Genomic DNA, 16,897 nt, shown 5'->3' on the forward strand with positions numbered 1-16,897 from the left:
GGAAGGAAAGAGCCCAGCAGCTGGTGAGAAGAAGTCGTCTGAGCGGTCTTCTTAGACCTTTGAGGGCACCCCGGCGACGGGGGCCCAACAGAAGGCAAAGCACTGCGAGTCAGCGGGCACCGGGAGCGCTGATCAGTCTGGCTCCTCGGCTGCCAGGCAGGGCGTATTATCACTGACGCCATCAACCACGAGCCAACGCTCTGGCTCGGGGGATGAGAAAGTCGGAGAACCCGGGTAAGCTTCGGGAGAAGTCACCGTCGATCCCGATGGAGACAACCGAGGTGGTGACCCTCCCCCCAAGGTGAAGGCCGCAGGCGCGCCCAAGGTCATGAAGGTCCTGATTCACCCGGTTAAGTCCTTAATCGAGGGAGTCGTGGTGGCCCTGGCGGAGCCTGCAGAGGCTACCCCAGTGAAAGCGAGCTCGGGCCTAGAGTTTCCCTGCCACCGCGGAGGGAATCCTCTTTTCAGCCCATCGATAAGACCCTTGTGAAACCACAGGCGGAAAGAGAGGGGTGGGCCCGGTGGCCATTACGGACACAGATTCAGCCTCTGAAGAGGAACTGGCAGGTGTTGCAAAGATCCTGAACAAGAAGTTCGATGAGGCCCGGTCATACAGGAGGGATCCTGATAAGGCGGATGAAGAAAGCGACGGCGGTGCCGACGAGGAACCGAGAGCCGTGGAGGGGACGGAGCCTACTCCCCAACCGTCGCTCCCGTCGCAGCCAGTGCCTGTGCCACAAGACAACTCCTGGGGCGATCTTGATGGCAGTTCAGGCCTTGTGTACGGAGATGATAAGGACACGGTTACCCTTAACCCCGACGGATGATCCAGCGGAGCCTGGACTGTCGGAAAGTCCACCAAGCAAGCGGAGGAGAACTCACCCCCCCCCCCTTCCAGCCCTCACGGCCTTCTCAGCCTTCATCTCCTTCCCTTGGTCGGAGGGAGGAGACTGGAACGGAGACAGCGACAACGGGGACAGTTGACGACTACGGTGGTGACGACGGAATGGACCTTCTTTCACCATCCCCTCGGTCCTCCCCACCCGATGAAATTGGCTCTTTCCACGTCATGATCGCCAGGGCAGCCAAGCTTTTCCAGCTCTGCCCCGAAGAGCAGAAGAAGGAAAGGTTCCTCTACCAACGACGTGAGGCGAAGAGGAAGACGGTCCTCTCAGTTCCATTACTGGACGACATCTGGGACGAGGGGCTGACGCTCCTGAAGAACCCATCCATGGCTCCTGCTAAGAGAGACCAATATGAGAAGTAGTACCGGGTCCCAGAATCCACCCCCATGTGCCTTAGGGCTCAGCCATCCCCGGATTTGGTTGTCTCTGCGGTGGCCAAGAAGAAAGCGGCAGGGGCGACGGCTTCAACTTCGACTTCCCCGCCGGACGGCGAGGGGGAAGAAACTGGACCCGCCATCCCATGGCGTCATCTTGTCGGCGGTGACGACGATTAAAGCGGCCAACGCCCTCGTGATTGTGGCGCGCTATGACAGGGAGCTGTGGTTTAAGATTGCTCCTCTACTGGACTTCCTCCCGGACGACAAGAGGGCTGAGGCCCGGGAGATCCTACCGAAAGGCGAGGTGGCCTCGGACCACGCCATCACGGTGGCCACGGACTTTGCTGACACTGGTTTTCGCCAGATGGGCAACAGCGTTTGCCTTCATCGGCGCGACTGGCTTAAGGCGACCGATTTCCACCAGGACGTCCAGAGCAGGGATCTGGACATGCCCTTTGACGAGAACAACCTGTTCGGCAAGACAGTGGACAAGTCACTGCAGGGCATCAAGGCAGACAGACGGCTCGGGCCTTGGGCGCTCTTCAACAGCGACGGCCGTCCTTTCAGAGCACCGGAGGCAAGCAAGGTGCTTTCAAAAGATTCGGCGCCGGCTCCTCGTACCCCCAGGCGGGCCGCTCCTCGTCCCAAGAGGCCTACAGAGGATGCGGCAACACAGGAGGATCTCGTCGTCGTCACCAAGGTGGCCAAGGCGGCAATGCCGCGGCCAGGCAGGACTGAACCGGCCGTAGCGTCGGGCCCCCACCTAAGCACCCCATTGGGAGGCCGGCTGGCGAAGTTCATCAGCGTGTGGAAGTCCATCTCCACCGACCGTTGGGTGCTGGATGCCCTGGCCCGCAGGCACACTCTGGAATTTCTAAGGAAGTGTCCCCGTATTCCACCTGTGGCCAGGAAGGAAAACTACATCCCTCAACTTCTACTGGAGGTACGAGCGATGTTAAAAAAGGGAGCCATCAAACTCGTCCCAAAGAGGCTCCGGGGCTCCGGAGTGTACTCGCGATACTTCCTCGTAAGGAAGAAGACAGGCGGATGGCGGCCTATCCTTCGTCGGCTAAACAAATACATCAAGTCCCAGAAGTTCCGGATGATCGCCCTCCAGCACGTGCTGGGACACCTGGAGGAAGGCGACTTCCTATGGTCGCTGGACTTGGAGGATGCCTACTTTCACATCCCCATTCTAAAAGGACATCGAAAGTTCCTGCGATTCGTGTTCCAAGGGCGACACTATCAGTTCAAAGCCCTTCCCTTCGGATTGAAGTCGGCTCCCAGGGTGTTCACCAAGTGCCTAGCACCAGTGGCGGCGTGGCTGCGCCTGCAGTGGATCCATGTCTACCCCTACCTGGACGATTGGCTCATCCGAGCAAAGACAAGAGAACTCGCCGTCATGCACACAGCGAAGACAGTGCAACTACTCACAGATCTGGGATTCTCGATCAATTTCGCAAAATCTCACTTGGTACTGTCGCAAGTCGCTCTACACAATGGCGCGATTGGCTTCTCCGTCGAAGGAAAGGACGAAGGCCATCCTGGGCAAGGTGCAACGGCTCTCAACCATGGACGCGGCCAAGCTGAGGCATCATGTCCTCGTGCATCTACCTTGTGCGCCTGTGCAGCTTCGAAGACAGGATCTCACTCAACAAGACCTTCCGCCAAGCGATCCGGTGGTGGGGCTCCCGTGTGCATCTGGCGGCGGGCATGGACTTCCAGACCCCGGCACATCAGGAGACGATGATGACGGTCGCCTCCCTGGAGGGATGGGGAGCGCACACCGGCGATCTCCACGCAAGAGGCCTTTGGCTCCCTGAGGAGAGGTCACTTCACATCAATGTCCTGGAGCTCCGAGCCGTGTTCTGGGCCCTCAGGTCGTTCCTTCCGTCCCTCAAGGGCAAGGTGGTAAGGATCTTCACCGACAACACCACCACAATGTTCTACTTCCGGAAGCAGGGAGGCACCAGATCCCCAGCCCTATCCAAGGAAGCCCAGGATCTGTGGCACTGGGCCGTCGCCCAAGGGATGTTTCTGATACCCTTCCATCTGGCAGAAATAAAGAACACCATTGCTGACTCACTCGGCAGGGAGCTGCGCTCATGCCACGAGTGGGAACTGTGGCAGGATCAAGTGGATCTCCTATTCCAACAATGGGGCAATCCCCAGATCGACCTATTTGCAACGGCGACAAACGCCAAGTCCCGGAGGTTCGCCAGCAGGTTTCGCCAGCCGGGGAGCATGGACGATGGCTTCTCATTCCCCTGGGACGGCCTGTTCCTGTATGCATTCCCACCATTGCTATTGCTGCTGCGACTCATCAATCAACTCAGACGTTTCTGGTGCAGGATGATCCTCATCACACCGGCGTGGCCGAGGCAGATCTAGTTCCCGAACCTCCTGGACATGTCAGCGTCTCCCCCCAGTCAAACTGCTGACGGACGCGGACCTTCTCACCAGAGAAGGAGGCACCATCATCCACCACGACCCATGGTCGCTGAACCTGAAGGCCTGGCTCCTGCAGCACTAGAGTTAGGAGGGTACGATAGCCCGGTGGACTGCAAGGAGGTGCTTGCAAAGGCCATGGCGTCCTCCACTCTCAAGTGCTATGGACACAAATGGAAGAGGTTCTCCGTCTGGTGCCGTGCACAGAAGATTAACCCTCTGCGGATTACGGCCCCTCAAGTGCTGTCGTACCTATTGTCGCTGGCCAAGGCGGGGCTTGCGCATGCCTCCATCAAGATCCATCTGGCGGCTATCTCCCGCTACACCAGAACTCTGGGACGCTCGTTGCTATGGTCCCATCGCCTGGTGAAGGAGTTCATGAAAGGAGTGTTCCGATAGTTCCCGCCGGTGAAGGCGCTGGCCCCGGCGTGGGAGCTCAACCTGGTGCTGACCAGGCTCATGGGGCCACCATTCGAGCCGCTGCATTCGGCACCATTGAAGTTCCTGTCGTGGAAGACAGCGTTTCTTGTGGCCATCACCTCCGCACGAGGAGTGGGAGTGATCCAGGCCCTCTCCTGTAAACCTCCATTCCTGACTTTCCACGAGACGAGGGTGGTGCTGAGGACGCACCCCTCCTTCATGCCCAAGGTGCTGTCGGACTTCCATCTCAACGAGCCCTTGGTGTTACCTGTTTTCTTCCCGTCGCCTTTGTCGCCGGCTGAGAGTACTTTGCACTCGCTGGATGTAGCTAGAGCGCTGAAGTTCTACGTGGACCCGCACAAAGAGCCTTCGGAGGACATCACAACTGTTTAACTTTGAACCTGTGAACCATGGGAAGGCCCTCTCGAAGGCTTCCATTTCCAGATGGCTCTGCGGCTGCATCATGCACTGTCACCGGTTGGCAAACCGACCGTTGCCCGGCCATACGAGAGCCCATTCGACCAGAGCGGTCGCTGCTACCATGGCGTTCTTGTCTGGTGTACCCCTGCTGGACATCTGCAGGGCTGCTATGTGGAGGTCGACGCACACCTTCACGAGATTCTACTGTTTCGACCGGGATTCCAGGGAGGAGTGCAGGGTCGACCAGGCAGTGCTGCACAACCTGTTTGCCTGAAGGTGGGCCTGGTGAAGAGGTAAGAGATGCTTAATGTTGAGCCGTGCCACCTCCCGTGGTTGTGCATGTGTGTACTGCTATGTTTTCTTATATTCATAAGCATGTGAATCCATGCCATACCCCATGCTGGAGAAGGAACAAGTTACTAACCTGTAACTGTTGTTCTCCAGCATGGGTCTGGCATGGATTCACATGCAAACCCTCCCTCCTACTGCCACTTTACGTGCTACCAAATCTGAAGATGGCTGCCAGAGGAGGGGCTTACGTAGAAGACAGTCATTGGCTGGGGACAGTATGACCCAGAGACCAGTGATTGGTTACTAGAAGAAAGACAGTTCGGAAACAAAACTGAAACTGATTTTTTTCTTTACCGAGGATTCCCAGCCTGACGACGGGGAATATTCATGAGCATGTGAATCCATGCCAGACCCATGCTGGAGAACAACAGTTACAGGTAAGGAACTTGATCCTTCCACACTGTCGGATACACTTCATCACGTTGCGTTATCATTGTACCCATATCTGACAGACAAGTCGCCCTACTGTAAAGAAAATAAAGTTTAATTTATTTTTGTCCACCTTCTGATGGATATAAATGTTGTTATACCTCAGTCGGAACAATACCCGGCCAACTCAAGGAACAATCTTTAGTTGTAGGGACCTTTAGGTGAGAATTTAACAATAGCCCTGAAATTCATCTAAGGTCACCTTACCTTCACGCCCCCTGTTGTGCAACTGTAATGCTTGTGCGAAAATGCGAGCCAGAATAACATGGCGTCGATGCGCAGCCATTTTTGAACACTCCTCTCCCATCGCAGTAATAGTCTGCGTTTCCGCGGGCCTCACAGAATAAGCAAGTAGCAGCGAAAACAGAGCAAGGTCACATAAATATCTGCAGAGAATAGTTATTGTATTGTCCATTGAAGGACGAGTCGGAGCATACTGCAGGTACATGATAAGAGGTCTGGGAATGAATGCGAGAGAGAGGGGCACTGGATTTTTCCACCCTCTTTTCCTTCGACTTGTGATCTGCTCTTCGGCTGAGGGCAAAACACAACCGAGAAGGGTGGGGAAATGCCCACATAAAGGAGAGCGCGTTGTATGGCAAAAGTTAGTTAGAATCTAGACCCCCGAGTGATGTAGTCTCGCTGAAGGGGAGGACGCTCCGCTTCAGACCCCGTTGGACGCAGTGATCTCTTTGCCTACCTGCTGAGGGACTAAGCAGTGTTGTGGTGGCCAAGATTAAGTTTTCTTCAGCCCCATGCTTAAGTGATGTTCCCTATATTCAAATTCTTATATATATGTTTGTTTATTTGTATCTATACATATATATATATTTTGTGAATAAAGGGCCTATAACGAACCATTTGTTTTATATTATATTGTTTGTGTTTTATTTTTGCGCGTCCAATCATTTGTTTTTGCTAAGGGGGCCGGGGAGACACCAAGTGTTAGTGCTTCCCCCATATGGCCAAACAGACGCAAAACAGCAACCTATGACATCACTGGTGACATCTGTCATACACACAAATCATTGTATATGAAATGTGGATACTATTTACAGATTACTTTTACTTTGTACAGTATGTGTTTTATTTCAATTTTAACCTGTTAATCACTTACAAAAGACACAAAGAAAGATACATCTTTGTACATGTTTTCATGCAAATGTTGAATTTTAAAACTTCATTTCTTTTCTATATGTATATACATTTACAGTAATCCTTTTTTTCAATACGCATGTATGAACATTCTTCAAACATATCCTAATACTTAGTTCTTCCCTGTTTTAAAGCATTTCACATGTCATTTAGAAAATCATAAATGTACACATTTTTCTTAAAATAAATAGAGTATTTACGTTTATGTATTTTAAAATGTTGTAAATAATTAGGGTTCAACATGTCGCTTTCTATTTCTACTGCATTTTTTGTAAATGTATATACAGATTATATTATAGTGAACATGTCTTATATATATTTTGCACAGACGGACATTCTAAGCAGCATTCTATTAATTCAGATATCTTTTACAACGTGCTACAGAGCAAAGCTTCACAAGTAGTGATATGATGCATGTTTAGCTGTTTACTGTTCTAAAAAATGTACTCATTGTTATGAATTATTCCAATATGCTAATATCACATTTGTAGAAACGTAAGTGTGGTCTAAATATGGGCAACTACGTAGAGTGATCTTATGTCTGATCCCATTAGTTAAATAATCATTGAAGATGCTATTAGCATTGTCACCAGTCATGTAAACGGTGATGCCATCCGTGCTGTCATAGATGTTCCAGTGATGTCATATGTGATGTCATCATTGTGGTCATAAGCTGTGCAACAGGGGGCACGAAGCTAAGGTGACTTTAGCTGAAATTCAGGGGTTTTGTTGTGTTAAATTCTCAATTTAAGGTACCTGCAACTAAAGTTGATTCCTTGAATTTCAAGGGTTTTGTTTGGCCACCCTGAATTTGCAACTCATCACACAAAGATGTTAATCACAAACTGATTTTGACCTGTTTTGACAGTGGTTGTTATGTATAAAAGAGTGCAGGCTTCGAGAACTTGCAATGTTTTTAGGCAATGCGCAGTGCAATGAAATTAATTGCCATTGACCACAAACTTTGGTTAAGCAGCGTGCTACAAGCCCCTTGTTTTATGACCAGTGTCTTGCTGACTGTCATGGTAAATTGCACAACCCCAACTAAAAGCATTTAAGCAGCACGGAAACGGGAAAAAAATGTCCAGCTGCAAAAATAAGATATGCCCAGGTACTTTTTCTCCATAGCGAAAATCAAAAGCTGGCACCCATGAATGTACGCACAGTAAGTGAACATATATCTTAAAGTGAAATATACAAATGTCGTTCATTTTACCTTCCCCTTCAAAGAAAATGCACAAGACAAAAGAGCATTGTTTTTTTCAAAAAAGTAATGAACACCAGAAAAATAACCTGCGCGAGGCAATGTTCCAATAAATATGCTTGCAAATTTTTAAAGGTGTTCAACTTTTAAACCCAGCAATCTGGCGTGGGATTTTCCCTGGAAAACAAAATCCCTATATGAAACAAGTGCTTGTGGTCTTGTGGGTAAGCTTCTGCACTCGGAACATGACAGCCCGAGTATAGTCCCGGTAGCCAAATACTTGAGCAAGCTTGCCAACCTGCCAAAGGGACTGCATCTGCCTTCTGGAAAAAATGTTACGCTGTCCACCGACATGTGTCCTTTACTTATGAAAATCAGCCATAATCGGGGGCAAATAACTGCACCACTGTCCAAGATTACAAACTCTTTCCACATCGTGGGCAAACTTGCCCTCTCATTTCCCCTCCTCACCCACATGTCTGGCTTTCAACAACACTCTGCTTTATAGAGATGAATTGAAAAGTACACATCATATTGTCACTGAAATATATAAATCATTATCGAACAATGTTAGGCAAAAAGTGTACAATTGTGGCATTATTCCCCTGTCTTGATCGTGAAATTACAAAGACCAGCATGCAATTCAGCAATAGGCAAAATAATTATCTCTAAGTGCAATACTTTCAAGGACTGACATTAGCACATTTTAACAAAAAATAATGCGGATGCCATATGTTTTCTTAGTGTTTTACCCCCCCTCTTTTAAATGTTTTTGTTGTTTTACCCATTTTTTTTATTCCCGGACCACAAAATAAATACATAATATATAATAAATTGATTTTTTTTTATATTATTGTTTCGACATTGTCTTTTGAATTTATTTTCTCGAAATTTTGACTGACCACCGTCCCCTCAGGCCATGTTGCTCTAAGTGGTCTTTTAACTTGTGCTCATTTGTTAGGCAACATGGCCTGAGGGTGCCAGCTACTACCTTGCTTTGAAGCTAAGCAGGGTCAGTCCCAATTACTGCCTCAGTGGTAGTCCCGGATGCCTACTGTCACTGGCCATGGCCAGTGATTTTTCAACGCCGACCTCACTGTACCTATCAACATATTTTTTTTTATTTTTGTCAACTTTTTTCTATAGCTGCGGGTACAGAACTAGCGATAACCTTGGCTATCTGTAGTCATTTTATATATGAATTACAGATAGCCATGGGTATCTTTAGTTTATTATAGCCGCGAATATCAGAAAAACTGCAGGGGAAAAATCTTTCTTGCCCCCCCCAGGCCCTCACCAAGTGCCCCCGTCATCTGTACCAGCTCCCACCACTCCCCAGATGGCCTCCTCACCTCCCCTGCCCTCTCCTTTTCCCCGCAACACACGCGGTTTCTGTTACGCAATTTGTTTTGAGATGTCGGATATTCGAGGTTCTAGCCGAGGTTACAGAAAAGCTTTGTGGCAAACTCAGTCCCTAGACCCCCTCCAACTCTAGACCCCCTCCAACTCCCAAACTTCACTTGGTGACCTCTAGCCATTCCCACACCACTAGACTAATGAAATTTGTAATTAAAAACCTGCAAACGCCTTTTCCCCTGCTTTTCATTTTTAGATATCCTTGGCTATAGCCACGGCTATTTCTTACATTGAGAAAAAAAGATGGCGGCCGTTCCATTTCTAAAAACCTGGTTTTGGTAATTTACTCGAGATATAGCCATCTATTTCTTCACGATCAAATATTTTTTTTAAACTAATGCACGGAATAATCCCAAACCACAAAAAGGCCTCTTTTAAACACTTTGTGCCCAAGTTGTTTCGGACCTGGTCAAAATGTGTCCAGCCGGTTGGCTCTGCGTATCCAACAAAAATTTACCTTGTTTATCTATGGGAAAACGAAAGGGGAAGTTGGCTGTAACTTTAGTGGAAAAAAAATTATTATCTTCTTAATAACTTATTTATTTTTTAAAGAATCTTTACAAAACTTTGCCGTCTGGAGTAGGGTGGCCAACTGTCCCGCTTTTCGCGGTATTGTCCCGCAATTAGGGACTCTGTCCTGCTGTTTGCAGAGTGGCTATGCGGGACGCAGGTTGTCCCGACTTTAGTCAGGACAACCTGCATCCATCACAGCCACTCTGCGAATTGAAGTGGACATTTAAACAGCAGGCGCTGCCGCCTGCTGCTTTCTTTCCAAGGCGGCTCTGCAGCCCCGGCTCCTTTAGAGCCTGCATGCAGGTCGAGCTGTTACGCTCGACACCTGGCTTTATTCAAATGCTAATGGTTTGTTCCTGGGTCGTGATGGTCATGTTTGCAGTTAAAAAAACGTGACCATCACCTCCCAAGGACAACCTATTTGCATTTCAATTAAACCTGGTGTCAGAGCGTTACAGCTCGACCTGCAGGCTCTAAAGGAGCCATTAAAAAAATGCTAATTAAAAAAAGGGGCGGCCCAAACGTGAATGGCGTTGTGACGTCATCACCGCCTTGTGTGCAAGTGTCCTGCAAAATACTATCAAAGAGTTGGCCACCCTAGTCTGGAGCGGTCCACGCATCCCAAACCAATCTCGCAATTTCATCCGAATCTGTTGCACAAATCAAGTCATTAACAGTAGAATTTTTCCAGGTTCCTATGGGAGTCCGACTCACCTTAACTCGTTGCCCTATAATAAATAAATATATATATATATATATCACATTTTAATTTTGGTGATTGCAGAAGGGGGGCATGGGGTACTTGCACCCTTTCAAAACAAAATGCGGGAAAACGGCCAAGATGAGTTGTACCAGATCCCTCCTAAGAGTCAATCGCAGCACTTGATTGAGCTACTCTGTTTCTGTTGCTTGTCTTGAAAACTATAATTGCTAACCTGTTTTCATTTCAGGCCCACCCCCCCTCTCTTATGGTCATGCTAATGTTTTCCTTTAAGCATGAATGGGATTTTAAGGCTAGTCACGGTGAAATGCATTCCAAGCAAACACACAGGTGCTAGGACCGAATGAATACATTAGTGCACAGGCAGTGCAGGGAATGGCCCGGAACAAGACGGAATGGCGCTCCGGGAAAGAATGTCTTGCAGGAGCGCTGCTTCCTGCACCATACCCAGGGACCAGCGAGCAGTCTGCTCTCTCAGGTCCACAATCAGACCGCTTTTCGAGTACACCAAACCAGTCTCTGCTCGTTACATTGCACGCACAACCCGTTTTTCAGAAGACTCCTGCAGGCAGAAACTGCCAAAGCCTTACATACTGTGTTACAGCTGTCCAAACTAGTATATATGTCCTGCAATTTACAGACATCTCTTTATTAGGGATATTGTGACCAATCAAAGGGGAAGAGTACATTATTTACTTAAAAGGGCTTCTTACTGAATCACTATAAGACCTGTTTAACATTTAAAATTGTGGCCATTATGATGTTCCCTTAATGCTCTTTGCTTTTATGAAAATCGCTAGGATTGGGTTCTATGAAGAGATACTGTGTTGCGCAACCTGTCTGGGTGCCACGCCCTTGGCCCCGCCTCCTCCTTCCCACAATCCCGCCACTCCAAAGAGTTTGACAGTTCCCCCAATGCATTTTTTCTCCTGCACTGTGAACAGGTCACCTATGTGAAGATCACATGCACATTGTCTATTATCTGGAAAAAGGTGCATCCTGTTCACTTTTTTTTTTTACAAAAGCTTGATTCTTTGTGGCCCATTCTCAGGCTTTTTAGGGGTGTTGGGAAATGGCTTTTGCCTTTTTCGCCCACCCTCTGCCCCATCTCCGCCTCTTTGCTGCTTTTGCTAAAACAATTGGTGGGGTCTGCCTGTCGATTAGCAAATGCTGGAGGGTGTTGCAAGCTGGTTGTGCCCCGGGTGCCGAACCTATGGGTTTGTGCTGCTTACCGCCTTTTCCGTTTGTGCTGTCTAGGAGGAGGGTGGGAAAAGGGCTGCCTCTGCCACCCAGAAGCTGCCTATTTTTTTTCAGCTGCCATCCAGAGATCGAAGTGGGCAGGGACAACAGTGTAAACAGAGACGTTTTGATGGGAGGGCAAAAGGGGCACTTGCCCAGGGCCCCCACCTTGGAGGGGGCCCAACAGGGCTGCCTGATTTAAAGAAGTAAGATTCCATTGTTCACCAGTCTTAAATAGCACACGTCAGGATAATTTATGGGGTGCTGCTCGGGCTCTAAACCCATTGCATTTCTGTTTTGACAAGTACATTTTGCCTTGATCAATTCATTATGTATTGCTTTCTGTGTTCACTGTGGTATACATAGTTTGTTTGTTCCTTACGGCACAACTCTGTAGCATTCTTTCCTTGCTGTGGGAATTTTGTTGATCATGTGCAATAGGCAACGGTGAAATGCATATTGATAAATTGAGTGCCACAATGGTTCAGAAGGTAGCTCAGTGTTTGAAGCACCCATTGCAGAGATGTGTTCATATGCAAATTAGAATATCACATTCCAGCAAAGCTGGCTGAGCCTTTCCTATGTCTGAAGTTTATAAACCTGCCTGCATATGTACTTGGTTTTGCAGAACAACATCTGCTATTATCAGCAATGTACCTGCACCAGATAGGGGTTGCTATAAAAACTAACACATCATCCGTATGGTGAAGGTCTAGAAATTGGTTTGTTCGGATGGGGTGTTGTAAAACCTAGGCAATCGCCTCCAACAATGGCATAAACGGTTAGTCCAAGAGATGAATAAGTATCCAAATTGAAGACTATGGAACAAAAGCGTCCATGCTTTTATCCTGGATTTGCCAGCAGACAATACAGTGATCCTGGTCAAATCAACTAATCTAGCTTACATTACTGTGCTGTCTTCTGTGAGGTGTGCCTTCTTGCAAGCTGCTGATTTGATTTGTTTATTTATATAGCACACACAGCCCAGGGGCATCTAGGCGCTTAAGTGCTGGTATCGTTTAGCCCATTACTTGATCTTTCTTCTTATGTAGGCCATTTTGGTGGAAGGGTTGGTAGACAGAAGATACCAGACCAAATGTTGCAGGCTTCAGGCAAGCATATTTTAAGGTCTGCTTGTTTGACACACAAAAACGGTTTGCTTTTTGGTAAAAGTGAAAGGTTTTTATGCATTTAGAAATGAAAATATTACAAGCCATAGTTTTGGAAGTATTTAAAGCTTTAAAATACAAAAGACAAACCCAGATTAAATTTGTTAAATCACATCGATTGATATTCTGGTACTTATATACTCCCTTGATGATGGAGAGAATGAAGCTAGAATCATTTCAATTTTGCATAACACCCTTCTATAATATTGTGTTTAACAATGGTCATGTTTGGTAATGTGATTTGTGTATTTTCTAAGTCTGTTTTCATAAAAAGAGATTGTTTTAGTTCATGGTAAGAACTGGAAAAGTAAGTGTTCACATGAATCACAGCTTCACCCATTCACCCTTTAACCAATGTGTGATCCTGGGCATCTCATTTAATCTTGTATTGCGTAACCTCTCAATATTGCCAGTCCCTAAACCTTTCAAAATGGTCAGCCCTTCAGAGTGATTTCCTTCTCAGGGTATGATCTTCATAAAAGCCTTGTTCATGGTTTCACTGGCTATAGGGTTGCTTCCACTATAATAGTGAGCATATTTATATCGCACACCACAGGCATTTCGTCCTTTGATATCTAATGGCAACACTATTTGAAAACCATATCCCACTTCTAATCTGTCTGTCTCGATAAAAAGACACCTTCCTGGTAGCTTCTAATCTGCATCCACTATCCATGCTACTGTATGTGTGTTGCTTTCTCCTTCCTTCCAATTGGTCTCCTCTATCCATGCATGAGCACTTTTGCATTCTGTGAGGCAGCTAATGTGAGTTCTCTATTATAGTTTACATGTATCTTTTACATACGGTCCTGCATTAATACTACAGGCTGCATAACTTGCTGGATGCTAAAAAGTATCCTGTATATACTAGAACAGTAACCCCTTTGTAGACTGCTAATGTTGGTCTTCAAATGCTACTTGTTTATCATTCTGATTAGAGCAAGAATGAAAAGGGTAAGGGACTTAAATGGAGTGTAAACATGCTCATTATGCTGTGAGACATCATATCAACCTATAGGTTGGGAGCGCGATAGGTGGGGTGCGGGGGGCGTGACCAGTATTCTTCATCCCTTAATTCCTTTGGTTTGGTGGAGGGGGCCCCAAAGATGTGCATGCCCAGGGCCCCAAAAGTGCTTAAGATGGCCCTGAGTGTACAGAGTACCCCTACTTTTCGGTGGAATTCACCATCCTTCCCTTACTGTGTCACCCGGAGAACCGTTCCAGGACAGCGGGGAAAGGTTGTGTATTTGTTTATTACTCCCCTACTGGGTATGCTAATCTGAGCCTTGCTGGTAACACTTCAGTGTCACATCTTACTGAGCTACCTTGCAAGCTCGATTGCTTTTGTTTATTGTAATAAACTGCTTCGGGCATAACGCCCATCCCTGAGCTGTCACAAAGCCCCGAGGCAGTGATCTTCGTTTGCCTTCTTTTTAAGCATGAATTGCTGCAGGCATAGCTGACTGTAGGGGTAATGGGAGCGGTGGGTGTGGCTGTAGTCCTTGGCTTGTCCCTTTATGAGATGTGGAGGACAATGACTGAAATAATGGCAGTCAGTTAAATGCGTTTTTTTTCCATGTGTGTGTTTTTCAGTCTCTTGGCTTGGAGGAAACCCAAGACCATCCCCCCATCCAGCACTATCTGAAATGTTGTCAGGCCTAGTAGGATAGTTGCTTGTTTGTTCCTCCCCTCCCTTTCTGCACCCCTCTCCCTCACTTTCTTTTTTCCTCCGGCTCTACCAGAAATGTCGTCAGGCTTAGTATGGTAGTCACCTGTCTGTTTCCATTACCTTCCCACTCTCCCCTTCCCTTCCTCATCTATGTTTTGGCTCTTGCACTATCTGAAATGTCGTCAGGCTGAATAGTTAATTTCACATCCTTCCTGTTCATGGCCTGTAAGAATGTAATTGTTTTTTCCTTGTTCCCTTCCTTTGCCTTGAAGCGCTTTGAAACACATTGTGTATAGGCGCTATATAAATAAACTATCATATCATATCAAGTGTGCAGCTTGTATACACTTCAGACCTTTGCCGTCTCCTCGTGGTACAAATGATCTGCTTGGAGGACCAATGATAAAATCGAGTGGCGGCAGGCAAACGACAGACAGATCTGACGGAATCACTGTTTTGCCAGGTCTTTTACATTGTGGGCCTCGAATTTCAAAATGCACAAAAAGTTGGTTTTCCCGGAACTTTTTACTAGAGTTGGCAGACTGGTTTGATCGATTGATTGATAGGTGCACTGCAGGAAATGAAGGGTTGACCCTATTGGTATAATTGTGTTTGAAGAATGTGCAAGGGCGGTTCCAGGGCCTTTTCACTTTTTCAGTTGAAAGGGGCTCGAGCCTCACATGGTCGCCAGCAACTGCCCCTGTGTTACCAGTTAGCAGTCTTATAACACAGCAATATATTATTTTTCTAGATTTCTTTCTGGGGCTTAAAATGTGCACTTTGCAGCACTCGCCTTACAAGCTGGGTTTGCTAAAGCCCTTCCACAGTTACTCCCCTATGGGTAGACAGAAGTGTTATCACCTTGTTGCCTTTTAATACTGGTTCCTCTACATCAGCGCCTTGCTGACAAAGGAGGGTATATAGCTTTTCAGTGGGCATTCAGTGATAATCAGAGTATTAACTTTATCTTTATCTCTGGGGTAACTCAGACGGTTTTCGCTGTAAGCAAGGTGGCCACCAACCACCATGTTGAAATGGGCCCTGCTAAACCAAGTTGCACAGAAATGCGATTGGTAAACCACTGCTTCACTAGTCGTTACCAGAGATAGCAGCCCCACACTAGAACAATGGTTCAAGTAATTCGGAATTTGGTGGAGCAATGGTAGATATTACAGAAGTGACGGGGCTTTCATTGTTTGTTTTTCAGCTGTGGTCACAGACAGTTTCATCATCTTATCCTTTCTGGAGCAAAACCAACTCTGTTTTATACAATTGACAACGAAGACAAGTTCCCCTGATGTAAATAAAAGACTTGAAAAACTCTCATCCTTGGATTTTAAGGTAGGATTTTTAAATAATGTATTTAGGGGTGCACCGAATAGCACATTCGTTTTCGTGAACTTTTCAAAAAGTTCGTGAAGTAGCCAACTATTAAGCCAAACTGTTGTATGTAATTAATCTTGTTATAAACATGAAAAATACATTTGAAAAAAATGAAAGAAAGCATAATTTGAAATGTTTTCCTGTTGTCATTTGTTGCTCTTCATTTAAGCACACAAGCTAGAAAAGGACAGATTAACAAAAACACAAGGTCCATATGTACAGAAGGATGTTACATTTGCGAAGCCAGTGCTACTGAAAGTGGCAGCCTTCCCAAATTCAAAGGTCTGGGCTGCAAAGAACAAAACGGATACAACAATTTGATATTGCAATTCACGCACATTGTAACCTCATGTGAGTTGTGTTGGGAAGAAGAGAGGGTCTTCACACCCCACTAGGAGATACTGAATGAGAAATAAACGCTATGAGAGCACATCCAGAGAGCAGCGGTGAGGGTGGTGCACATAACGGAGGGTGCACGATCACCTTAGTGCATGCATTACAAGTTATATGCTAGATGCCATCTTGGCAAGTGGCAGCCATCTTAGAAGTAGGCCCAAGCACAGGGAGCATCATTTGTGTTAGTATTAGATCCCCTTGAATGAGCGCGAACACCACCCACACCATGGCCAGGTGTCTCAGAGTCCACAAAATCCTCCATTGTTCTAAGGAAGTTACAGGCCCTCGCGCCAGGAAAGAATTTGCTCTGTCAGGTCATGAGAAGTGAGCAGAGCGCCTCTTTGCAATACCATCCCACGGGACAGATGGCGAAGCCCTCCTGCCCCCGACAATACCCACAAGAGAAATACAGCTCTGCCTTGCTTTCATCCAATAACACCCACATGCCATGGCACTGTCGAATCCAGACCACCAACCCTAAAACTTTTACACCCCTCGATCGATCACGAAGTTCAAAAGGCAAGGCTATCACGCCTTCAGAAATGGGTCACGTGATTTGTGCAGCGATGTGTACGGTAGCATCAAAATTATAGCTTAAAACTAAGGTGAGAGAACCATGGGAGTTTCTGATCTGTCTGGGAGCGAGTTTGTTTGTTTATTTTATTTATATTGCGCACCTGAC

General features: G+C 47.0%; 1 protein-coding gene across 13 annotated transcripts in view; it reads left to right on the forward strand.

Annotated features, from left to right (window-relative positions):
* Window positions 1-16,897, forward strand: part of WDPCP (WD repeat containing planar cell polarity effector) — a 3,071,480-nt gene that overhangs the window by 1,126,961 nt on the left and 1,927,622 nt on the right. For all 13 annotated transcript variants that reach the window (XM_069608194.1, XM_069608204.1, XM_069608201.1 and 10 more), the window contains one exon: window positions 15,644-15,777. In XM_069608194.1, coding sequence (XP_069464295.1) covers window positions 15,644-15,777 — 134 coding nt within the window. The remainder of the gene's footprint in view (window positions 1-15,643; window positions 15,778-16,897) is intronic.

This window comes from Ambystoma mexicanum, chromosome 4q (assembly GCF_040938575.1).
Source record: "Ambystoma mexicanum isolate Mex_15411 chromosome 4q, UKY_AmexF1_1, whole genome shotgun sequence".
NCBI lineage: Eukaryota > Metazoa > Chordata > Amphibia > Caudata > Ambystomatidae > Ambystoma > Ambystoma mexicanum.